Source organism: Hylobates moloch, unplaced genomic scaffold (genome assembly GCF_009828535.3).
Source record: "Hylobates moloch isolate HMO894 unplaced genomic scaffold, HMol_V3 SCAFFOLD_2, whole genome shotgun sequence".
NCBI classification, from domain to species: domain Eukaryota; kingdom Metazoa; phylum Chordata; class Mammalia; order Primates; family Hylobatidae; genus Hylobates; species Hylobates moloch.
In genome coordinates this window covers 177,333,809-177,358,794 of record NW_026652277.1, presented here as the reverse complement: position 1 = coordinate 177,358,794, position 24,986 = coordinate 177,333,809, and the positions used below count along the sequence as shown (strand labels likewise).

At 46.0% G+C, this 24,986-nt stretch overlaps 2 protein-coding genes across 10 annotated transcripts in view; one reads left to right on the top strand and one right to left on the bottom strand.

The window, feature by feature from the left end:
- Nucleotides 1-656: 656 nt before the first annotated feature.
- LOC116474121 (putative uncharacterized protein encoded by LINC00242) lies at nucleotides 657-1,274 on the top strand. The gene is given in 3 exon segments (XM_032162596.2): nucleotides 657-1,067; nucleotides 1,069-1,153; nucleotides 1,156-1,274. Coding segments are annotated over 3 exon segments (615 nt in total).
- A 7,252-nt stretch (nucleotides 1,275-8,526) lies between these two features.
- The window catches only part of ERMARD (ER membrane associated RNA degradation), a 31,017-nt gene continuing 14,557 nt past the window's right edge, over nucleotides 8,527-24,986 (bottom strand). For 4 of the 9 annotated variants that reach the window (XM_032162568.2, XM_058435696.1, XM_032162565.2 and 1 more), the window contains exons 10-18: nucleotides 24,198-24,227; nucleotides 22,671-22,739; nucleotides 21,139-21,312; nucleotides 17,447-17,530; nucleotides 14,780-14,856; nucleotides 14,063-14,188; nucleotides 13,455-13,673; nucleotides 10,746-10,859; nucleotides 8,527-8,713 (exon numbers count right to left, since the gene is read on the bottom strand). In XM_032162568.2, the coding sequence (XP_032018459.1) occupies nucleotides 8,530-8,713; nucleotides 10,746-10,859; nucleotides 13,455-13,673; nucleotides 14,063-14,188; nucleotides 14,780-14,856; nucleotides 17,447-17,530; nucleotides 21,139-21,312; nucleotides 22,671-22,739; nucleotides 24,198-24,227 (1,077 nt within the window). In that variant the 3' untranslated portion in view covers nucleotides 8,527-8,529. Of the gene's footprint in view, nucleotides 8,714-10,745; nucleotides 10,860-13,454; nucleotides 13,674-14,060; nucleotides 14,189-14,779; nucleotides 14,857-17,446; nucleotides 17,531-21,138; nucleotides 21,313-22,670; nucleotides 22,740-24,197; nucleotides 24,228-24,986 lie in introns of those variants that run through there. The other 5 variants (XM_032162571.2, XM_032162569.2, XR_004249606.2 and 2 more) reach the window with 4 other exon arrangements.

The window sequence follows — 24,986 nt, the reverse complement described above, 5'->3', positions numbered from 1 at the left end:
GCGAAGTGCTTTGAAAATAAATGAGCTTACTCATAATGGTGGTATTTGATATTTATAATAATAAGCCTGTGCTGCTGGCTTCACAAACTAGATTCGTTGGTACAGAGCTTGGTTTTATGACTGGCTTTTTCAAACTTAACATAAAATACTCTTATTTTAAAGTAATCAAATGACCTTCCTGCATTCATCCAGAGTCTTATTTGGAAAAACTTAAGATTTGATCATAGACCTATTTTAAGCAGTGCCAAGTTAACTGACATTGATGCCATCGTATCTGGAGTCCCTGGGAAATCCAGAGGGGGACAATGAACCGTAGGAAGACTCGGACTCGGGTCTGCCTGTAACACTCGGAGCCTGCAAGGCAATATAGTTATTGAGTTTTATTAAAATTACTTGGTGTGGCTATAAACCAAACCACACCCCTCTAGCCAATGTGAAAAGCTTCCCGTAAAAGCGGTGGCGTGGGAAGGCCTCTCGCTGTCTCCTCTGCGCGGCAGGCAGACACGGATGACACCGAGGCGGGAATTCAGCCTGCACCTCCTAAAGATGAGCTGTTGAGGGCGATGGCCACAGCAAGTCCGCACCAAGTGCTCTTTAAACATGAGCGTTTCTTTAAACAAAGAACCTTCCCGGCATTGCCTCCCGAGGTCTGATTAATGATGCCCCGGCACCTCCTTCCTCACTCGGGGATCACTTCCCTGCAGCGCATTCCCAGACGCAGGCTTCCCTCACGGAGGCGGGAAGATTTCAGGCCATGTCTGTTCTTGTCTTTTGTCAACGCGGACAAGCATGGAGACCCCACTGGTCAGGCGAGCCCCGCGGTCCCTGTTCCTCACTTCCCCACCTGGGGAAGCCTGGTCCCCATCGATTCGCAAAGGAACAAGGAAAGAGCGCGTTTTACCTGGATGGATGGTCCCCCTCACGGTGGCCTTGGAAACCGCTTCAGCGGGAGAGGCAGCGCGTCGCTCGCGGCTCCCCCTGGCCGCTGCCTTACCCGGGAGCGCCACCCCGTGCCGCGCCAGAGGAAGTGCAAGCGCCAGCACCGCGCGGGCCGAAAGCCACACTGTGGGGACCCGCCGCGCAGCTCCAAGAAATCCAAAGCCCATTCCCAGGAGGAGCTTCTCCGCCAAATCATTGAAAAATAAAACCAGAAATGGTCTCCACCGGTATCCCCTTTAGTCAGCAGTACGAAAACGCAACCCGGTCAGCTGCGTTTCTGCTGCCAGCCCTCCTCCAGGCAAGCATCGGCCTCGAGAAGGGCAAAGGGCAGGTAGGAGTTCAGACGCGCATGTGGCCACGGGGCGGAGTCACAGTTCAGAGGCCTCAGCTGAACCTGAAGTTATCCTAAGCTCGGGCCCCAGAGTGAGGACTCGGGGTCAGGCATCCGATTCCCCATCAGCTCCTTTACCTAAAGCTGTGCAGAGAATCTGAGGCTATGAGTGGGGGTGGGGGAAAGATGTGCAGGATGCTTTGGTTTCACTCCTGAGATACGAGAACGTCCTCTGAACACACATGCAGATAGCTGGACTTCTAGACAGAGGAAATCCAAATCGTTTCTTTCCTCCCGGCATAAGGGAACGATCCGGTAAGAGCTGGTGTTTATCGATGCTACGTGTCCAGAATGGGGCTGAGCACCGCGCCTCACTGTATCCTAACGTCTGTCTAATGAGGCAGGGAATGTCACTGTCACACTCTGCAGACGAGGAAGCCATGCTGTCAGCAGGTACACATCTTGCCACAAAACCAGTAACCTGTGGCACTGAGATCGCACACCGGTCGTCCACTGCCAAGTCCGTGGCCTCCTTCTCTGGGGTTTGCCTGCCTCCTGATGGCCGCCATGCCTCTGTCCTCTCGCAGGGGCTGGCTCTTCCAGTGGTCACTACTTTTTGGTTGCAAGCAGCAGAGATTCCCTGGAGGGCTTGTTGAAAGCACTCACATCAACCGGGCCTCAGAAAGGGAGTTGAGGCCATGCACGGGGCTGCAGTTTCTCCTCACGTTTTGGTTTGCATCCCTGGCCTGACTGTCTCTCAACAAGTCCTGCTATCTCCACAAGGCAGCCAGCCCAGCCTGTCCTCCTCATCTTCCAGCCCCAGCTGAGCAGCCCCTCCCCGCATCATCTTCAGCTGCTGCCCAGGCTCTGCAGAGCAGGTGTCCACCGCCCATCCAGCCATTGTGTCTAGAGGGCAGAGCGACCTGCTGGGACCTTGACAACACCTGGCCCCGCCCACACACCCTGCAATATTCACTGAGGAGTGCACAGCAGCACATATGTGCTTCATGTGTCCTGCTGTGATGCACCGAGTGGCACACAGCATTATTGTGTCAATCATGTGTCTTGAAGTGATGCGCTGCTTCAGACAATATCACAGATGCAGTGTTTCTTTAAAACTGTCAAATTTGAGGAGACAATCTAACAAAAGCCAATTGATGAACATTCTGTAAAGGTGACATAAATACTTCAAAAATGTCTCTGACATAGAAAGAAAAAAACAAAAAAAGGAGCTATTCAAGATTTTAAAAATAAAAGACATAGTAACTAAAAGCAGTTGTGATGCTTGGATAAAAACAAACAACATAAGGTATAAACGACATTATTATACACACTGGGAAGAATTTTATATGGACCATGTATTAGATAATGGTGCTGTGTTGTTAAATTTCCTCAATGTGATAACTGAAGGGGAATGATTTTGTTCTCAATAGATGCATGCTCAAGTATTTGGGGGCAAAACATCACAATGACTAACTTTCAAAATGGTTCAGTCAAAAGAATGATATATGTATACTTAAAAAGGGAAAATAAGTGTGGCAAAATGCCAACGATAGTTTGTCATGTGGGAATCCACTGGACTATTCTAGAAACATTTCTGTAGCTTTTAAATTATTTAAAACAAATGTTGTGGGGGAAAGAGCACACATTTAAGGTAGTAAAAATATTCAGGACACACAAAGAGGGGGGTGCAAACAGGTAAAACAACAGGGTTTCTGACCTCAGAGAGCTTCCTGAAGCTGTGCACATGCCTGTCAGGAAGGCGGTGGAATGAGCAGAGCTTCGAGAGGCAGGTCATGTCTCTACTGAGTGGAGCAGAGGATAAGGTCTCTGCAAACAGTGAATTTTAAGCCATTTGTTTAGTCCACATTACAGTGAATCCAAGTAAGAATTGGAAAGCCAGTCACATCAGACTATCTTCACTTTATTTAATGATAGAGACAGGCAGGGATGGGGAAAGGATATCCCAAATGGATTCTCAGCCACATGCTTGGAGCCCCTGAGGAGTGAGCACGGGAGACAGCAGCAAGGACATGGAACAGGCCAGGCTGTTCCATCATTTAATTTAAAAAGGGACGTGGCTCCTGTTCACTCAGGAAAAGGTCGGGGGCAGGGCAGGTGCCAGATGTACCAAGGTGATGCATTTTTCTAATATTGTTCAGAACATGTCTTCACGTCTCATCAAAACAACTTACAGAAGCAGGAGAACATTCATCCTATAGCTAAATTCCACATCCGTGCACTCAGAAGGCCCACGCACAACTACCTTTACTCTCCAATATGGCCTGTCAGATGAACACTTGTGAATTTGGACCAATATTTGCTGTTGCTCTTTGAAAATAATGATTTTCATCATTGCTTTTGATGGAAAACAAATTTAGCTAATCTTCCATTTTTCCCTTGCCTCCAGTAATTCTGGTCTGCTCAAGGTATTCAGCCAGCCAGCAGAGACAGAAAATAAAGGCCAGGCACAGTGGCTCATGCATGTAATCCCAGCACTTTGGGAGGCCAAGGTGGGTGCATCACCTGAGGTAGAAGATCAAGACCAGCCTGACCAACATGGTGAAACCCCATCTCTACTAAAAATACAAAATTAGCCGGGCATGGCGGCACACGCCTGTAATCCCAGCTACTCGGGAGGCTGAGGCAGGAGAATCGCTTGAACCTGAGAGGCAGAGGTTGCAGCGAGCCGAGATCACATCACTGCACTCTAGCCTGGGCAACAAGAGCAAAACTCCGTCTCAAAAAACAAACAAACAAACAAAAACAAAAACAGAGAAAGAAAGGAAGAAAAGAAAAAGCATGGGAGCACAGGAGTTGGAGACTGGAGTGAGATATGATGGTGTCACTACACCTCAGCCTAGGTGATTAAGGGGAGGGGAGGGGAGGGGAAGAGAAAGGAAAACAGAAAGGGAAAGAAAGAGAAAGAGAGAGGAAGGAGAGGAAGAAGGAGAGAAAGGAGAAGAAGGAGAGGAAGAAGGAGAGGAAGGAAGGGGAAGAAAGAAGAAAAAGGGCAAAAAGAAAAGAACAAGCGTGCAGGAGAATTTGAAGCAGCTTTGCCATCGAATTCTTGGGTCCCCTGAGCCACGCTACACAGTGGACCATCAGCCAGCAGAAATCCATTCTTGTTACACCTGTGACCCCTGCTAGCAAGATGGTCAATGTGGCAGAATCCCTCGGGAAGGTGAGAACAGAAGACATTTGCCTCTTAAGGGTTAAACTCTAAGTTAATTCAATTGTGAGCAGAGATATGTAACACCGTTTAAGGAAAAACAACAAATTGTAGCCATATACGATGTGACTGTAACTGGAATGGACATATACTGCAGCTGACCAAGGAAGTGATCATCAGAAGCAGGATGGGCAACAGGGGAAAGAATACCAAGGGAAGGTGAGGCAGCCTAGCAGCTTGGCTGCCCACGCACCTGCAGGGAACAGAGCCGCCGCTCAAGACAGCAGAGCCTCCCTGGGACACAAGGCCCCGGCCCAGGAGCCTGAGCATCTGCTACTTCAGATGTGGTCTCTTTACTGGAACAAATCAATATAGTCCCGGATCTCTGGTCTGCAGCCACTGATCTGGTAGATGATTTTTCTCTATACCTACGGATATGGGTTGAGGTTTTGTCTCCTGCAATCTCACATCCAGAAGCTATCTTGTTCTCATCTGGCTGGGACAGCAGCAGCCTTGGTGGGCGTGCATCAGGGCTGTGCTACCTCTCCAGCTCCTCCACGCAACCTAGAGCTCAGGGCTGCCGGCCGTCTTGCCATTTCACAGGACGCCACCATGGCCCATCACTTTAATGATGTGGACAGGAAACAAGACACCCCACTGTTTTGGTGACATTATGACCACCTGGGGTGGGACATAACTCTCGTAAGAATGCACGGGGCGGCTGCTCTGAAGTTTCTGGGGCCCGTGATCTAGGAAGGTGTGGATGCACTCTGCGAGGGGGAGGACAGGTTGCTGTGCCCACATCCACTGGCACTAGAGAGGGGCAGGCACTCAGTCTCTCTGGAGCTCTGCAACCTACATCCACCAGACTCACACACGCTACTCTGCTCACTTTCCAATTAACTTACAAACTGCCAGTTCCGTACGAGGCCTAGAAAGAGCAAAGCCTCCAGAGCAGGTTGATGTAAAAGCTGGTCTGTCGGGCCACGGTGGCAATTAGATCCCATGATGCATGGAAGAGCCACAGACAGGCCCAGAGCACAGACCCCTACGGTTCTGGGACAAAACCACACTCTCTTCTGCAGATAATTATTAATCTGAGAACCAGCTCTCAGCTTGTCCTCTAGGCCCTGATGGATACTGAACATCTACACTTCACCATGGCACACACACTTCACCATGGCACAGCTAGTGACAGCTAGCTGGAACTTAAGCGGACCACCAAAGACTGCATTTTCTGACCTGTCACTTCACCAGGTGAGGCAACTGCGGGAGCATGTCATCATTACATTCAGGCAAGATGTATATATTTAATAGGTATATAGGTGTACACACACACACACGAGCATGCAGGCACATGCACGCACACACACAGATTAGGCTTTGGCATGTTCTGGAGCACAAGATACACAAGCAAGTGGTTCTGAAGCTCTTCGAGCCCACATTGCTGCATGGACAGCACCCCTCACCACGTACCTACTGGCTTCACGGGGACATTCCTAGGATCACTCACCCGAATTAAAAGTTAGACTTGATTTCTGCAAAAGATGCTGACAGCTGACACCACTTGAAGGTGAAAATTGGCAACGTTCTAACCCATTTGAGTGGCCCTAAATAACAGCGGGGGAGGGGGCCTATGCTCTCAGTAGGCAGGTGGCACGATGGCTGCCTCATGCATGTTAGCCTTTCTCTCCAGCCACCCAGCCTTGCTTGCTCAATGTTCTCATCAACAAAGTGGCCACAGAGGCAGTGAAGGACGTTGTCAATGGCTCCAACCATGTGGCATCCTCACTCCAAGGCTAGTCTGGCTAAGGTCCACTGCTAAATGTATACATCTGCTAATGGGAGAGACCAACACAATTCCTAGCACGAAAAACTCACCTGGAAAGAAGAGCTGGCCCCCAAGCACATCAGGCCATGTGTTCAGAGGGACAGACGCCTCTTGGCCACTGCACCTGGCTCACAGAAGCCTCATCTGCTGCATGGGTTGCTTACAGTTCTGCTTCCAGGAGACCCGTTTCAAGCAGAGCTCAGCAGTGAGGCCCGTGGCAATCGTGATCCCGGCACACACCCCATTACCTCGGGGAGCCTCCCAAGCACTGGGCAGTGCTGGCTGTGACAAGGCGCCCCTTGGGGGCTGCTGGGTTGCCCAAGACGTGCCCTGCACTCTGAGCCATCGGTCAGCAGATGGTGTAGGTTCTCTCATGGCTGGAAAACACGTGTGGAGGTGCATGTGGAGTGGGAATGGCTCCTCTCATCACGCCCCTGCACCACTACCAAGGTTTTGGATTCTCTGCTCACAATTCTGGACTCTGCTGGTTTGGGTGTCTTCATTCCTTGGATGCTTCCACAGAGGGACACGAGGTGCCCACTGCCCTGCAGGTGGAGGCTGCCACCCAGCCGCACTGGATGCCTTGTGCCAATGAGCCAGAAGAGTTTACTGCTATGGCCAGGTGACTGTTCTCGATTGTCTTGGCGAAACACAGCTCCTAACACAGAATGGGGGGCCGGGAGGAGGGTCTGGAATTTAGGGGATTCTCTAGGGAACCTCTTAGTATTCCCAAGTCCAGTGATAAGTCAGTGGAAACCTACAGTTACCCAAAACGAGAAAGATTTGTAATGGAAAAGACCTTTCAGGAATGAGGTCTGGGTTAACTCACCAGGTGAAAAACCACAACCCAGACAGGCAAAGGAAAGGAACATGGAACAGTGGCAAAAAGGGAATTTTCAAACACAAACTTCTGCCAGATCATCAGGTTGCAAAAACAGTGCATGCAGCAGCTCTGTGTGGTCTCCTCATTGCAATGGTAGATACACCAGTATCTATGAGCTCACTCTATGAGTCAGTTCTTTCTTTCCCTCTTCCCATCCCAGCACCACCACTAGCAGGATGGTCAACCCTACAGTCACCATCTAAATGCAAGTGTATCAGAGAGAGGTGTGACAGCGCTATAAAAGAAGTCCCATAGTGGGAATACTGACACATGGGATTTGTGCTTTGTGTCTCCACTTTTGGGAAGAGGAGGAACCATCTTCAATTGTACAAGAGAAAGTTGCATCACATTAGCCAGAAGCATCACGCTTACCCAGAGGTGTTGTTTAAAAGGGGCCGGAGCTGAGCTGGCAGAGCACAAACAGCATGTGCTCAGCTCTGCTGCCACCCGCGGCCCCCAGGTCTCCTGAGCAGAAGCAGCCACAGAATGCCAGTCCTTAGATGACTGCCAGCTGCACCCTGTCAAGGTTTGGAAGGTGGAAAAAGAGAAGCAGCGATTCAGAGGGTGGGGTGGGGTGGCCCATGCCCAAGCAGACGTGAGGTCAGGGCGGCTGCCCAGAGGCTTCTGGAGAGCCCCAGCTTTGCAGCTGCCAACTCCGACACTGAGGGCTCCCAGGCACCCTCGAGGGCTGCAGCGGCTGCAGGAACCCTCGAGTCACACACTTGGTTCTTCAAGCAGGGCCTGTGAATGGCAGCTTCCCTAATCTCCTTTCCCCCAGCTCTCCCAGACCCTGCACTGAAACCCCCACATCTAAAAACAGGGAAGGGCTCTTCTTTTTTTGCCAAACGCTGACCAGGAGGCTGCTGCCCAGCACCCGTGCCTGCCCACCTCCCCTTTCAGGAGCTGGTCTCCAGCACTGACCAGGGAAGCTTAAATTGTATCAGTCCTCTCCTCAGCCCCAGGGCCCACCCTCCTTGTCCTGATTGCTGGTCCAGGAGTCAACATCTCCCGAGGCCGGTGAACGCAGGGGAGGGTCCTGGCCACAGCAATCGTTCTCAAGGGTAGGCATGTGGCCAGTAACAATGGAGCCACACATTTCGAGTGACAAGTGGGTGAAAGCAGCTCTCCCTTCTTCCTCTGGACAGTGCGTTATGGGGAGATGGAACCAAAACCTACAGCAGCCATTTGGTCACCACAAAGGAAGCCAGACTGAGACTCACACCGACCACTTGGAAAGGGTAAATCAGAACACTGCAGAGAAACAGAACCCGGACCCTGGTCAAGCAGACCCTCAACTCCACCCTGCCTTGGGGTTTTTAGTTGACACGCTGTTAAAATCTGTTAAAATTAAAAGCATCCTGACTTACAAGTTTTCATAAGAGTACTTTACTTGTGGGTTTCTTGGCTAAATGTATTAACATTTGTTTCTTCTCACTAAAAGTCCAAATTTTCAACAAAGCTGTATGTGTAAGATTGATAGTTTCATTCCACTTGTTCTTGTCGTAACTGGTGTAAGCCACTAGGTTCTCCGTGTACTGCAAGATCGACTTTACAAACCTGTAAAAAAAAATTAATTTCTTTATCCATTCCACTATAAAATGAAACAACGAATTAAATGTCTTCTCTTCGTTCTTGGAATTATTCCTAAAGTAAACTGTACTTAATTTATGTCTGAGGATTCAAGAAAAATAAATCCATATAAAACAAAAATAAGGGAATACAAATTAGAGGAAATAGAAAAATGCTGAAATGTAAATGCTACTGGACACTTGGACAGGCTCCAACGCAAGCACCTTTTCAAACATTCTTCTCCAGCCCGGACATGACAGCCGTCATTCCAGGAAGGAACTTACGGGTCATCTGCACCAAACTGACACATAACATAATAAACACAAAACACAAAATAAACACACAATACACAGTCATTCAGTGGATACCAAAATCTAAGCATACTCAAGTCCAGCACGAAAAATTGGCCCCCTGAACATGCGGGTTTCACAATGAGATTTTTGTATTTTGTTTTTTTTTTCCCCACACTGATGTCTGCAACCAAGAGCACTGTAATTTCAATCTGTGTTTGCATGAGACGCAGAGCCTGCTGATACAGAGGACCAACTGTATTTACTGAAAAAGCTCCCTGGACAAGTGGACCGGTGCAGTGCAAACCTGCATTGTTCAAGGTTCGGCTGCAATGACAAGCAGGCCAGTCCTTTTAGCCCCTGTCAGGAGCCTCGTGGGCAGCGTGCCCTCCCCCTCCTCACACATGCAGCTTCCATCCCCTGTGATGGAGGGGCCGGCTCAGAGGAGATGTGTGCCACTGAGACAGCTGTTATTGTTAAAGAGATTTTACTTAAGATATTTCTCAAAATGTTAACAGCGGGGTCACTCTGACTGATGACAATAAATGTCATCTTTACTTTTTCCACATTTGCCAGGTAGTTTTCACCAGCATTTTATCTTGAAAATATTCAAACTTAAAGAGAAGCTAAAAGGATAATATAATGAAAAGCCACAGACACTTTGTCTAGAGGAGGGTTCTCTACTGGGGTGATTTTGTCCCCCAGGGGATATCTGGCTATGTCTAGGGCACTTTTGATTGTCATACAGAGTGCAGGGATGCCACTGGTATTTTGTGGATAGAGGCAGGGCTGCTACTGAGCATCCTACAATGAGCAGGACAGTCCTGCACCAGCCCACAATGCCAGCAGTGCCAAGCATGGGGCACACTGAGCTGGAGTCCTCAGCTGCTAACAGTCTGCATGTTTGCTCCTCTCACTCTCAGCAGGAGTCTATGCTTCTTTCCATAAGACACCCCAGTTGTATTTCCACGTTCATTTAAACGTGTACTGAGGTGCCTGGCACCTGCAAAGCATTGGCTTAAAACCAATAAGATATCCAGATCTTCCTAGCAGCCGAGGGAGACTAGAGCTGGAGCTGCACTCAGGCCCAGATGACAGCTTGTTTGACCTCTGCCCAGAAGCCTCCTTGGTTTGGAATCTCTGGATGTAAAGTGGGTCACACAAGTGTCACACTACTTCAGACTCCTAGATCGGGATGGTCCTAAAAAGTGGACTTCCCGAATTGGAAACTATTCATTACATACACAAATTGGGTTTTTGGCCGGGCACAGTGGCTTTCACACCTGTAATCCCAGCACTTTGGGAGGCCAAGGTAGGATGATCACTGAAGGGCAACATAGTGAGACCTCATCTCTACAAAAACATTTAAAAATTAGCCAGGTATGATGGCATGGCTGTGGTCCCAGCTACTCAGGAGGCTGAGGTGGCGGGATCACCTGAGCCTGGGAGGTCGATGCTGCAGTGAGCCGTGATTATGCCACTGCACCCCAGCATGGGCAACAGAACAAGACTCTGTCTCTGAAACAAAACAAAACAAAAAAAACGTGGTTTTGAGACATTTGGATGTGGGAGTTCTTCTTGCAGGCCAGATGTCAGAGCCTTGCCTGAGATGGCGGTGAGGCCACCACGGAGATAGTGGCACTCATACTGCCCCAATCTCACTCCTACAGGCTCACCCTCAATCTGCCCCACGAGGCAATGTGACTGCAGACATACTGTGACATACTTACTTTAGGTACTGCTGATACTCATGCACATTCTTCCCACAAACAGCATGAATGTTGACCAACTCCAGCGCCATGAGTAACAGTATCAGGCTGAGCACAGGGGACAGTAGTCTGATACTAAAAACAGATAAAAGTAAATTAAAATGTGAGGAATGTTGGTATTTTCCACCTTCATGAAGAAAAAGATGATTTACCTAATCAACATCCTTAAGTCCCAACTTCTCAAAAAATAATTTTCCTAATCCTTAGAGCCCAATGCCCGCTTCCAGCCCCGAGGCCCGTAGCCGGCAGGAGTGCCCAGTGTAGCCTTTGCTCCCGGCCCATCCTGCACATCCGCATTCCTTGCTTTCAGTCACAATCTGAGGCACCCGGCCTATGTCGGGGCTGCCAGGGGCTCTGCAAGCTCACAGGGCACCAGGCAGGTCCAGTCTGCGCCCAGCAGCCCCCCACTCCCTGCCCTCTGACATCTAGGGAGGAACTCTCACCAGAGAAAAACAAATGGCCTCGATATGAAAGCAGGCTCAATGCCACCAGATTAAAGAAATCCCAATTAAAGTAAGATCTTATTTTTCCCATGAAACTAGCTCAGACATGTAAAAACATTGTGGTTTTGGAGAGTGGTAATAAGAGAATGACCTTGTCTTATAAATTGCTGGTAAGAGTGTAAATTGAGTAGCACCTTTCTGGAGGGGAATCCAGCGATATCTATGTAAAGCTTTAAAAACACAGATACCACTCAACCCAAGAATTCTAGAAATGTATCCAAAATGGCCATTTCTTAAGGATGTAGCACATTCTAAAATATACTCTATAAGTGAAGAAACCATAATGCTGTTAATCTGCTGTTAATCAAGTTAATCTGCTGTTATATTTTAAATCCAAATATAATCTGCTGTTAATCACGTTAATCTGCTGTTATATTTTAAATCCAAATATTCATTTAGATAGATAGAACCCATATTTCCATATGCCCAAATTACAAACAATATTTAAAATAGTATGTACTGTAACTTTCTATGAAAATCAGCATAGGAAGTCCTCAAATAACATCATTTCATTCAACATTGTTTCGTCACAACATCAGTGAGAAAAGAAATGGATGCCCCACGAGGGCCACTGTCTATGTGAAGAAGCACATTCGGCATGGGCTTTCTCCCGTCCCCCAGTCTCCTCCACATGCCAGAGCTGTGCACATTAGGTGAACTGGCGCATCTCCATGGTCCCAGAGTGAGTGTGGGCGTGTGACTCGCCCTGTGACAGAAACTCGTCCTATCCAGGGTGGGTCCTGCCTTATACCCAGAGTGGCCAAGACAGGCTCCAGCCACCCACAACCCTGACCCTGAACTGGAATAAGCAGGTTGGAAAACGAATGAATGAATGAATACAGATTATAAGAACTTGTAAAGTCTACCATAATCATACAAGTGCTCAACAGTGACAGATACAAAAGTGCTCAGTGACCCACACATTTGTTCCTGTTGGTGCTGGAGCTGTGGGTGGGGGGAAGGGGGGCGGGCCTGGGGAGGTCTCACCCTGCAAACAGTACTGCCTCATTTAACCGCCACCTGGACTGCTGGACTGCCGTCACTCACTGCCTCACCAAACACTGACTAGTTATCTCACTTGTGTTTAATTCATCTTTCTTAAATGTCCCTAGAGCTCATATGTACCTCAATGTTTAACACTGTCAGTGTTTTGGGTCTTCATTTAGAAGCTTGGTAATATTTTTATGACCAGAAACATGCTGTGGGAACTTAACTTTTGTTTCGATCATGAAAGGAAAATAAATCTCAGGACCCCAAACTCACTAAGCCAAAGGGAAAAGTCAAGCTGGGAACTGCCTCAGGAAAACCTGTCTCCCATTTTATTCCTAAATAAGGCGGCTACAAAGAGAAAAAAGCTATATACAGACCTCCCTCGTAATTTGTCCACAGGGAAGTTCCTCATGGGCCTCAAGATCTTTATCCTGAAAGAGTTCTGCTGAATTTCACCCTGGTAAGGTAGTTGCTAGCTGATCTTCCCAGGTGTGGGACAGGAAGTCATCCCTCAGCTCACCTGAGACAAATGCCTATATGATTGCTTCCTCTGCCCTATGTAAAATGCAGCTTCACTGAGCCACACTAAGGTGTAAGTGACTATTCCTCTACCCCCACTCACAAGTCAATTGTGTATTCACTGAAAGCCTCATCAAAGACTCAAAACAATGCAATCCTTTGTCTCTTGTCTACCTATAACCTGGAAGGCCCCCACCTTTGTGTTTTCCCGCCTTTCCAGATGGAACCAATGTACACCTTACACCTACTGACTGATGTCTTATGTCTCCTTAAAATGTGTAAAAGCAAACTTCGCCCCAAGTACCTGGGGTACGTGCCGTCAGGGCCTCCTGAGGCTGTCACAGCACGTCCTTAACCCTGGGAAAGTAAACTTTCTAAACGGATTGAGGCGTGTCTCAGATACTTTCTAAACGGATTGAGACGTGTCTCAGATACTTTCTAAACGGATTGAGACGTGTCTCAGATACTTTCTAAACGGATTGAGGCCTGTCTCAGATACTTTGGGTTCATGCTCAGTTGTGGACTCCAAGTATATCAACACCTGTCAATGGGTTCAGTGAGGGGCTGCTGTGTGTGTCTGAAGGTGAGGACTAGAACTGCATCTGTGACAACTTCCTGCCCCACAGTGCCCCTCCAAAACAGGAAAGTGAGCGCGCACCTACTCCACATACGCAGGTAGTTCTGCCGCTGGCGAGACCGCAGCGTCCTTTCCACCCACTGCCTGTGTCTCAGCTCTGAGGCAACGGTGACCTGGCTGGACACACGGTGGCACTGTTTGCTGATGCTTCGGAGCACAACCAGCACTTCCAGCACAATCCTGGGGCAGAACAGGTTGGGAACAGGTGTGCTGCAGAGCTCACGGAGCAGCTGGGGCCACCTGCAAACAAAGCCAGACTTGGAGCAGGCATCGTGATCCTCACCTGAGCCTTACTCTCCTTCTGCACCTGCAAGGCTGCGGCTTTCTGGGAGCCAGGGCTAGCAGCGTATCGCTGGTTGGTCTGCAGGGACAACTGTGACACGCGGCAAGTGTTAACTAAATACACTGAATTGTGGCAAACAGAATGTGGCATTCACAGCCTCGTCAGATGTGCCAAGCTTGCACAGAGATTGTCAAAACTTATCTCATAATTCCTCTTGAAGCAGTAACAGTGGGATTCTAAGACTATTACCAAGTTTATAAAATCTAAAACATAGAAAATGCTAAGTTTGCTATGCTAATCTGCTGAATCAATGTTTCAACAGTTGTCAGGATGTCCCGGAACTTACATCTCAGTAGGAAGACGATCCAAGTCCTTTAACACACAATGATTCTCAGGCATATGGTGATACAGCTCATCTGTCATTTTTGTAATTAAAGAGTGGCAGGCATTTGTTTCAGAATTATCTTCTAATCTGAAAAATAGAAAATATTTAAAGATACGTGACAATTAAAATGCTCATATTAGTGCCTATGCACAATAATGTTTAATGGTTCACTGAGCAGCAACCTAACTGTGAATCTCACTTTCCCCAAATATAAAATGGAAAAAGCCACCATCACGACAGTGGAGAAACAAACGATGCTGTATGCCAAAAGCAAAGTCCAACAATGACAAGACGATGAACCACCTGCGTATTCTTCCTGCTGAACAAGTATGTCTGCCGTTGTCTACAATTCCAGAATTTATGTCTCCATCCCTACTTCTCTCCTGAGCTTCAGACCCACCTTTCTTCCTATCTACTCAGGGTATTTCTCATGGACGCCATTGTCTACCCATAAAACCCGCCTCTCGTTCCATGTTCAGTCTCCACCAGGGCCCCATGCCAGTTGGAAGATCGCATTCAGCAACACTTCCAGCTCCCCACAGCCTGCATCAGCCACCAAGGCCCAGAAATTCCTCCTTCCCCTTTTATCTTCCAACAGCCTCCTTAAAGAAGAAATGCTGCCGAAACTAATAGTACCAGACAAGCTTGAGGTCAGCCAGGCCCCAGGATGCCACGCACCTGACTGCTTCCCAAGTGAGTTCTTCGGGGAAAGGCAGCAGAGCCCAAACCCTGATGCTCTCCTCACAGCTCAGCACCTGGGAGGAAATGTTTTATTGCTTTTGTAGATTTCACGGTAACTTCCTGGAAAATGTTTTTATGGATGTTACATCACTCTCTAGAAAATATGTGTCTATAAAATTATTAAAAATTCTAAACATTTTAAAACCAGATGGTGGGCGTCAGTTCTTCAGTACATTCAGATGGGGGAAGGCTGCGGAAACTACCAGCGGACTGGTAGGGAGTGAACGTCTGGGGTGGCTATGACCATGTCCACGAGTTCTTTTGACACCTGCCATTGAGAGGGAGGCCCCCACCAAATCTGCACGAGCTCTGGTGACTGGCCTGGAACCAACAGAACACAGCAGGTGTGAAGATGCTGAGCAGCATCCAAATGTCAGAGGTGCAGGTGCCTCTCCAATTCAGGCCACACTCGGAGTGCAGCAGCTGTCACCTTGGGACTGTCCCTGCAGGACCCCCATGAAGCCTCTGGCCAACTTCCAGCCTTCTCAGATGGGACACCCACGAAGCCCTGGGGGACCACAGCCGTCAACACCCAGGCCAGGCCACAAGACAGATCCCTCGGCAGATGCTCCTTATTTCTTTTTTTTTTTTTTTATTTGAAGAAATTTATTGTGAGTCAAATGAGTGACCACACCCCATGACACAGCCCTCAGAAGGTCCTGAGGACATGTGGCAAAGGTGTTCTTCAAAGTGTTCATTATTAAGGCATCCATCTCCCATTACATCAATACACTTTGCTAAACAATGCATTATTTCTGAGAGGACGTCTGAATCTGTTTCTGTACCAATAGTCTTAATTAGAACATCACATAAATTGCCACATCTGTGTGAGATACTCAGGACCACGGACTCTCGCACACTCCGGGAGAAAAGGCACGGATTCTGCTGCTGCCCCACCAACACCATCGTGGAAACGAAATTTCAGTAAAGGGACCACCAGTTTGACAACCTGCTTGGTGTACTCCACAAAGCACAGTCAAATCAGTTATGTGCTGCAAAAGGTCACAATTTTTTTTTAAATTTGAGATGGAGTCTCGCTGTCACCCAGGCTGGAGTGCAGTGGTGCAATCTCGGCTGATGCTCCCCATTTCTAACCCACTAGCGTATGAGCAAGTAAAATAGTGGCTGCTGACACCACTGAGCGTGGGTGGTCTCAACAGCAGGAATAACCAAAGCCCAGGATGCAAAGCTGCCTGAATACCTGTGAGATGCCAGGAGGGGGACAGGAAGTGGTAAGTACCCAAAATAGCCACTGTGGGGCACAGGAGAGGATGGCCTGGAGCCTCAGCAGCTCTGGTTGGAAGACAAAGGCTGCCTTCTTGAAGCTCCTCTTCCTTCCTAAATCTCCCCTCCTCCCTACCTGCCCACCTCCACCTTCGTTAGGGCTTGCTCTTGGAAAGCATGGCATCCCCACTGGTAAAGCTGGTCCACAGCGCCAACAGGAAATGGCATCCGACCAGCACAGCCTGATGCTCTGCCTCCAAGCCATACCTCCAGGCGGCTGTTTTCCCAACTTCACTGCTGACAACCCCCTTCTGACAGTATTTTCCTTAAGGCATTCTCAAGGAGGCCTCAGACTTCTCAAGGCACCATTTCTTCTTCTTCTTCTTCTTCTTTTTTTTTTTTTTTTTTTTTCTTCTTCTTCTTCTTCTTTTTTTTTTTTTTTTTTGAGATGGAGTCTGGCTCTGTCGCCCAGGCTGGATGGAGTGCAGTGGCACAATCTCGGCTCACTGCAAGCTCCACCTCCAGGGTTCACACCATTCTCCTGCCTCAGCCTCCCGAGTAGCTGGGACTACAGGCGCCCGCCACCACGCCCAACTAATTTTTGTATTTTTAGTAGAGACGGGGTTTCACTGTGTTAGCCAGGATGGTCTCGATCTCCTGACCTTGTGATCTGCCCGCCTCGGCCTCCCAAAGTGCTGGGATTACAGGCGTGAGCCACTGCATCCAGCCTCAAGGCACCGTTTCTTTAAAATGCCTTTGCAAATCTCTCCTGACCTGCTGTGTGTTGATTTTACAGCTTCCTTTTAGAGGTAATCTCATTTATGAATTTTCACCTGCGCAACTGTCATGATGCTTATATTCTTGGGGACTGTCTCTTTCATCCCCTTGCACTACCCTTGTATCCTCCCGTATGTAGAATAAAGCACCTTAGCTGATTTCCAAATTGGAGCCTCCTGGCAGAAATGCTTAAAAAATTGTTTGTCTCAGTAAGTTAACAAAAGCTAGTCCGTGTAGAAGAAAAACTGATGTTACTCACCACTGACAAATAAAAACTGCTCCTAGCTCTGTGTTACTGCTGACAGCAATAACAGCCTGCCAGGGGACTCAGCAAAAACACCTCCCAGTGCTCATCCCTTTAACACTAAAAACCTCAGTGCCGTCAGCACTGCATTACTTTCAACTGCTTGACACGGAACTTGAGGCTCAGAAGACTGAGCGACCAGGCCAGCGCCACAGCAGGCCCCACACTGGTTAGAAAGCTGGATCTGCCCAACTCAAAGTCTGACTCAGCATGCAAACTGCACCCTTCCAGCATCTCTGCAAAAGACAGGTGGTTTCAGAGACATACACACCCCTCCCAGCACCCTGCATTCGGCATACCTGTTTTTTAAGCTGAAAAACCGGATGACAGCGAGAACTATAGCCTTCTGCAAGACTAATCAACAATTCTACTGCTGCTTTTTCCTAGTGTAGAGAAAATAGTGGTTACTATCATATTTGGGTGGGCTTTTAGCTTTCTTCTTTTGAACTGTAGGCCACTTAGAGTCCCCATTTCTCATTATCTTTCTTCAAATAATTCTATGCAGCTAGAAAAGCAAATGCTTCATTAAAATAGGTTTGACATGGCAGGCAAATGACAGCCAATACAATGATTCTAAATGGAGGCCATTAACAATAATAGATTACAAATGCCACACCCACCCTCTGTGCACAAAACTGGAGATGAATAAGAAGAAAAAGATTCCAAACAATTGGAAATGTAACTAGGAAATAGTTAAACACTAAAAATGAATACAACTAAAAAAAGGATCGCATAAACATTTAATTGCTAAGCATATACATATTTTAAAAAGCATAAAAATTACATTATTTGCAGCTAATATAACCACATAACTTAAAAATCCAAGTCAGCCGACTAAAACCTATGAGAAACAAAGTCAGTGAATTGATAGCTGACAAATTTAAAAATCTGTAACTACCAACTACCTACAATTCTTTTTTTTTTTTTTTGAGACCGAGTCTCACTGTTTTTGCCCAGGCTGGAGTGCACTGGCGCGATCTCGGCTCACTGCAACCTCTGCCTCCCAGGTTCAAGCGATTCTCCTGCCTCAGCCTCCTGAGTAGCTGGGATTACAGGCACCCACCACCACGCCTGGCTAATTTTTTTGTGTTTTTAGTAGAGACGGGGTTTCACCATGTTTGGCCATGCTGGTCTCGAACTCCTGACCTCAGGTGACCCATCTGCCTCAGCCTCCCAAAGTGCTTGGATTACAGGCGTGAGCCACTGTGCCCGGCCCACTACCTACAATTCTTAAAAGCACAAAACAAACAACTCAAATAGCTAGATGTTAACTACAGAAGAAATGTGCTGGCCTTCCCGTCACTCAGGTGTGTGAGAGCCTGGAGTGCACCAGGGAGTGTGCTGGGCAGAACACGGGAGGCACATGCACGTGCCTGCATGGGTGATGTGCCTGCATGGGTGATGTCCCCGCAGGGCAGACACACACGCAGCATATGTATGCCACTGAAGAGCGCCTGGCTTCTGTTCCAAGATGTGAACCCACCCGAGGGCTTCCGAGGAGAGGGATGTCACGTTGGTAAAAGGATCAGTCTGGCTGCTGTGTTACGACAAGGTGAAGGGCTCGCAGATGTCGGTGGGCAGACCAGTCAGTGCCAGCAACACTCCCGGGAGGGGCCAAGGCGGCATGGCCAGGTGGTGGCACAGGAGGGACAGGGAGTAGCAGATGTAAAACATATTTCTTTTTTTGTTTTTTCTCTTTTTTTATTTTTCTGAGATGGAGTTTTGCTCTGTCATTCAGGCTGGAGTGCAGAGGCACAATCTCGGCTCACTGCAACATGTGCCTTCTGTGTTCAAGCTATTCTCAGGACTACAGGCACCCGCCACCATGCCCGGCTAATTTTTGTATTTTTAGTAGAGACGGGGTTTCACCATGTTGACCAGGCTGGTCTCGAACTTCTGACCTCAGGTGATCCGCCCGCCTCGGCCTCCCAAAGTGCTGGGATTACAAGCGTGAGCCACCGCGCCTGGACTGTGGAACATATTTCTAAGACCTGTTCCAAGGACTGAGTATGAAGAGAAGAGAGGAATCTAAGGCTTCCAGCCTGAGCAGCCACCTAGAAGGCTGGAGGTGCCGCGTACACGGGAGGACTCGAGGAATGAAGATGGGGAGACACTGTGTCCCTGAATAAGCTTCAATATTGTGAAAAATGTCAATTATCCCTAACTCAATCCATGAGGTGCTCATTCTTATTTGTTTTTTGGGTTGTATGCTTGTTCAAGTTTATACGGAATAATAACTATTAATTTTTTTAAAAGTAAAGCTAGATTCTGTACCTCACTCCCAAGATGAAATAAATTCCAATTGGATCAAAAGACGTAAATGGAAAATAAAGAAAGAATAGGCAGGGCACAGCGGCTCATGCCTGTAATCCCAGCACTTTGGGAGGCCGAGGCGGGTGGATCACAAGGTCAGGAGTTCAAGAACAGTCTGGCCAACATGATGAAATCCCGTCTCTACTAAAAATACAAAAAAATTAGCCGGGCATGGTGGCGGGCGCCTGTAATCCCAGCTACTCGGGATGCTGTGGCAGAGAACTGCGTGAACCCGGGAGGCAGAGGTTGCAGTGAGCTGAGATCACGCCACTGCACTCCAGCCTGGGCGACAAAGCAAGACTCCGTCTCAAAAAAAAAAAAAAGAAAAAATAGAAGTATCAGAGAAAATGTATACATATATTTTTAATTTTGAAAAGCAAAGATTCTTTTCAGAATGGCTCCAAATGTGAAGCCAAAGAGAAAAAAAAATCAAAACCTATGAGTAACAAAGCAATATGTACACAAATAAGCCTAATGATCCAATGGGAAAAATAAAACTGAAATAAATGGAGAAAATACATTAATAGGCAATTAATAAAGGAATTATAAACATCTAGTAAACATAAAAAAAGAAATGAAAATAAAAACATAATCTTGGCTGGATATGGTGGCTCGTGCCTGTGTTCCCAGCTACTCGAGAGGCTGAGGTAAAAGGATGGCTTGAGCCCAGGCGGTTGAGGCGGCCATGAGCCATGACTGCACCACTGCACTCCAGCCTGGGTGACAGAGCGAGACCCTGTCTCATAAAAATAATAATAATAATAAAAAAATTTTTAAAAACCTTATTGATATATTTTGTCTTAGAACTTTACTTTTTAAGAGTATTTACATAAGTGCCCAAATGAACAAAGATGTTCATTTCAGCATAATAATTAGGAATTTCCTACATCAGGGAACATGACAACTCATTCATCAGTGACAGACTGCTTAGGTAAATAATAACATATTGATAAAACGGAATATCAAACAGCTGACAAAAAGAATAAGGCAGAACAAAAATGCCAAACACACAGTTAATGAAAAATGCTAGCTACAAAACATAGCGTACCTTCCTATGAACTCACTTTGTTATACTCATAGCAAAAATGTGGTAGCAACAACACTGAATTATTAACACTAGTTATTTCTGAGAGATGGAATTCCTGAGGGCTGTTACTTTTCACATTAATTTTTCTATTTCTAGTAATTTTTGTTTGAACATTTAAACAATTTTTAAAATACCTGTCACAGGCATAATCTGAAAAAAAGATTAAAATATCAATAACAAATGTTCTATCATAAATTATTTACTTTGAAATAATAAAAGACTTAGTTTATTGATGATGCAAATATCCTACCCCGTTGATTTAGCAAACATCTGTAAAAATTCCCTAATATTTGGTTAATCCTGTTTTATAATTTGTTCTTTCGTTTTCAATACTTAGCTGCTGTTACATACAAAAGCAAATGTGTTTTTAAGAAACGAGTTAAATTATTTTAGCTGAGATTAATATTGATTGATCTGTGATAGCGAATATAAACATACATGTAATCCAATCACTTTTGTTTCTGATGGAGGATACTGTAACTCAGATATATTAAAAGATGATTAATAGTTAATTACATTTGAAAAATAAACTATATTCTTTCATAGCTGAATGAGTTAATCTAATTAATGATTTTCTTCCCTATAAATTACCTTAAAAACTGATAGCAGACCTTCATCAACGAATCTGAGTAACAGTACAACAGAAAATGCAAGCAACTGATTAGTTGTTTCTTTTGAAAATTCATGTAAGTTGATCTCCCCGTGGCTTAAATGATCTCTTATGCGGGGACCCTCCTGATGGTTCAGGAAATCCCAGAGAAATTCCTTTCAGAAATTAAACAGAGAAAATATTTTGTTAGTATCCGCAGCAGAGAGACGCGCCTGGTGTTGCTGAATAGAAGGAAAGAGTGCATCCATCAAGTCCTCTGAAGCCCTGGATGGGACTCTGCTGGGGAGAGCTCTTCTCCTACACCCACAGGACAGACCAGGAAGCCAGAGAGGCTGTGGGGAAGGCAGAGCTGCCCAGGTGGTACTGGAGTCTCATCAAATTCCAGTCTTTCTTGGTTTCACCTTCCTCCAAGGAAGGGAACTGAATGTGAACATTTGCAAATGACCTTTTCCAAGGCAATAAAAGAAATCACAGCTCTTTCTTGTGTGAGCACAGCCCCTGCACTTTCTCATCTGCTTTTTCACCTTCCAAAGCCTGTTGCTTCTTATGACACAAATCCAAGGCCTCTCCCACAGGTTATAGGGAAAAGAGGTCAGAAAACTGCTGCCCTTGGCAAATCGCCAACAGTCAGAAGCGTCACAGAGACTCAAGGTGGAAAGAACATTAAACTAGTTCAATCGTCTTATTTTTTGATGGCAAAAATGGATGTCCACAGAGCACAGAGTCTAAAGTCACAGAACACGAGCATGATTCTAGGTCGCCTGACTGTTAGAAGGAATAAATGTCAAATATCTATTGTAGTCCAAATTAGTCACTGAAATATCTTCATAAAATATAAAAAAATGGATAGATGGCCTTAAACAATTAATGAGTCTCTTTTCAGCCAATACTCAGTCTTATTACTCACATTTGACTGTTGCTTTTATTTTCAGATGGAGGCTCGCTCTGTTGCTCAGGCTGGAGTGCAGTGGCACGATCTCAGCTCACTGCAACCTCTGCCTCCTGGGTTCAAGCCATTCTCCTCACCTCAGCCTCCTGAGTAGCTGGGACTACAGGTGCCCGCCACTGCACCCAGCTAATTTTTGCATTTTTAGTAGAGACGGGGTTTCAACATACTGGCCAGACTGGTCTCGAACTCTTGACCTTGTGATCTGCCCGCCTTGGCCTCCCAAAGTGTTGGATTACAGGCGTGAGCCACCGCCCCCAGCCTAACTGTTGCATTTAACAAGGCACAAATATATATCCATTCTACAGCACAAATACATGTAAAAAACAAATTCAAATTTTGCCTAGGGACAGGGCAGCTAAATCATCGGGCCTTTAAAAAGGACATTTAAGGAGTGACAGCTTGGCAAACATCAGCTGATTGGTGGCTGAAGCTGAGACAGCACAGCAATGTTTCAGAAGTATTTTTCTTGAGCAAACCACAAGCCAAAATTAATTTAATTTTAGAGAAGTGCTGATGATATCCATAAATACAAGAATATTAGCCTGGAAAATACCTAATACTCACCATAGCAGGCTCTCCAAGGAAAAGAGGGAGCTGATTGATTTTACCATCATTCAAGTGCTTTGCCAATATCTAAAACATCAAAAATAAATACATTGATTAACTGGTCCCCGTACATCAACATACAGAACTTTCAGAGTTGATGGATATAGTAATTTTAGCCTAACTTGTTATCTCAGGTCTAAGCCAATTAAATGGACAGTCTTTAAAATTCAGCAAACAGGTGTTCAGGAAATATTTCCTTAACCAACAGAATGACTTTAAGAATATATTATTAATTGTATACACATGTGTGTTCGTGTATGTGACTGTGAATATGTGTGGTGTGTATATGTGTATGTGCATATGTGGTGTGGGGGTGTGTACATTTGTGTGTTTATATGCAACTGTGCCTGTGTGTATGTGTGTGTGTGTAGTATATGTGCCTGCATATGTGTTGTGGGGGTGTGTATGCCTGTGTGTGTATATGTGGCATGGATGTATGTGTTCGTGTGTGGTGTGTGCATGTGTGTTGTGTACACATTAGAGTATGTGTATGCCTGTTCGTATATGTGGCATGGAGGTATGTGTTCACGTGTGTGTGTGTGTATGTGTGGTGTATGCATGTGTGTTTGTGTACACATTACAGTGTGTGTATGCCTGTGTGTGTATATGCAGCATGGAGGTATGTGTTCGTGTGTGTATCTATGTGTGGTGTGTGCATGTGTGTTGTTTGTGTACACATTAGAGTCACTTGCAAAGTCACTTCTTAACTCACCATGGACTTTGCCCAACCACCCCAACCAATCCCACAGATCTGATCCTCTAGAGACTGGACTGCACTATCTAATCAATTCCTCACATTACCAAAGGTCTTATACATTAAAATAACAGCAGATTATTCACCTAATGGAAGAAGCTCTGCAAGTAAACAGGCACATTTTTAACTCACCCACCACACACTCACTTAGGAATCTAATAGTTGTCTTAAAGGCAAAACCGAATGTCCAGACCTCTTCAGGTGACCTTTCCCTTGGTTTCCCATAGGCTGTCACACTTTGGGTGCACATGAATGCTATCCGGGGTTACACACATAAATGCCTCTACGCTCTATGGGTGATAAAAGGCATTTTCAACTGTGATTTTTTTACTATTCACACCCCCAATATGCAGATTAAATCAATCAATATATACTACAAACTCATAACAGTAGCTGGGGAATATTTCTTGTACAACAGTAGTTGGGGAATATTTCTTGTACCTTTAAATCTAAAATGCAAGCCTCTAAATAATTACAGCTAATCATGTTAGATCCCTTGGTATTTTCCAACTTTGAGCTTTGTATAGCTTTGGGGGCTAGATTGGTAATATTGGACCCCAAAATTAACCGGAAATATCAATTATAGGCTTTTTTTTGGCTTATATTACTATGGACATTTTCCTATAAGTATATGATTTATGGCTGATCTTTAATTTTGTGTTTTAATTTGTATTTTAAAAGAAGACAGTGTTCTGTTTGTTTCAAGTTACCTTACAAGTTTTCTTACTTACTTCATCAAAGGTGGTATAAAGAGCTGTTGACTTCAGAAAAGGAAAGAAATGAAAATAAACAATTAAAGTAAAATACAAATACAGTAACACTATGCAAAATAAGAAAAAATTCTGGTACATGGCCACACATCCCAAAGTTTTTTGTTAAAACAAACATTCATCTAGAAACACTATGAGAGGAATGTCACTGACAAAATAAACACATTACAAAAGATGCAAAAACACAGCGCAGCTGGCCATGAAGCTGCATTAGGACACTGCTCTCAACGGAGCTTTAGCCCAGTCATCTCTAAAATGTACGAGCCCAGGCCCTCACAAATCGCTGCTCATACAACAGAATACTTCTCCTGATGACTGGTATTTGTGCACAAGTGAGCACAGCCTCCAATTTTCTCCAATGAATAGCCTTGTCTGTTTTTATTTCATGCATGCTGCTTCTCAGCATCATCAGCACGGCCTACAGACACGGGCTGTCCTGAGTTCTGATCCCAACTTCAACATTTTCTAGACAGGAAACCTACAGGCAACCGATTGAACTCCACAGATGCAGGTTTTCTCTGCAAAAGGAGAAGTTAAGAATGCCTATCTCAAAAGGCTTTTGGGGACTTCAGTGAGATTTGACAGACAGCATGACGAAATCACTTCAGTGAGATTTGACAGACAGCATGACGAAATCACTTCAGTGAGATTTGACAGACAGCATGATGAAATCACTTCAGTGAGATTTGACGGACAGCATGATGAAATCACTTCAGTGAGATTTGACAGACAGCGTGACGAAATCACTTC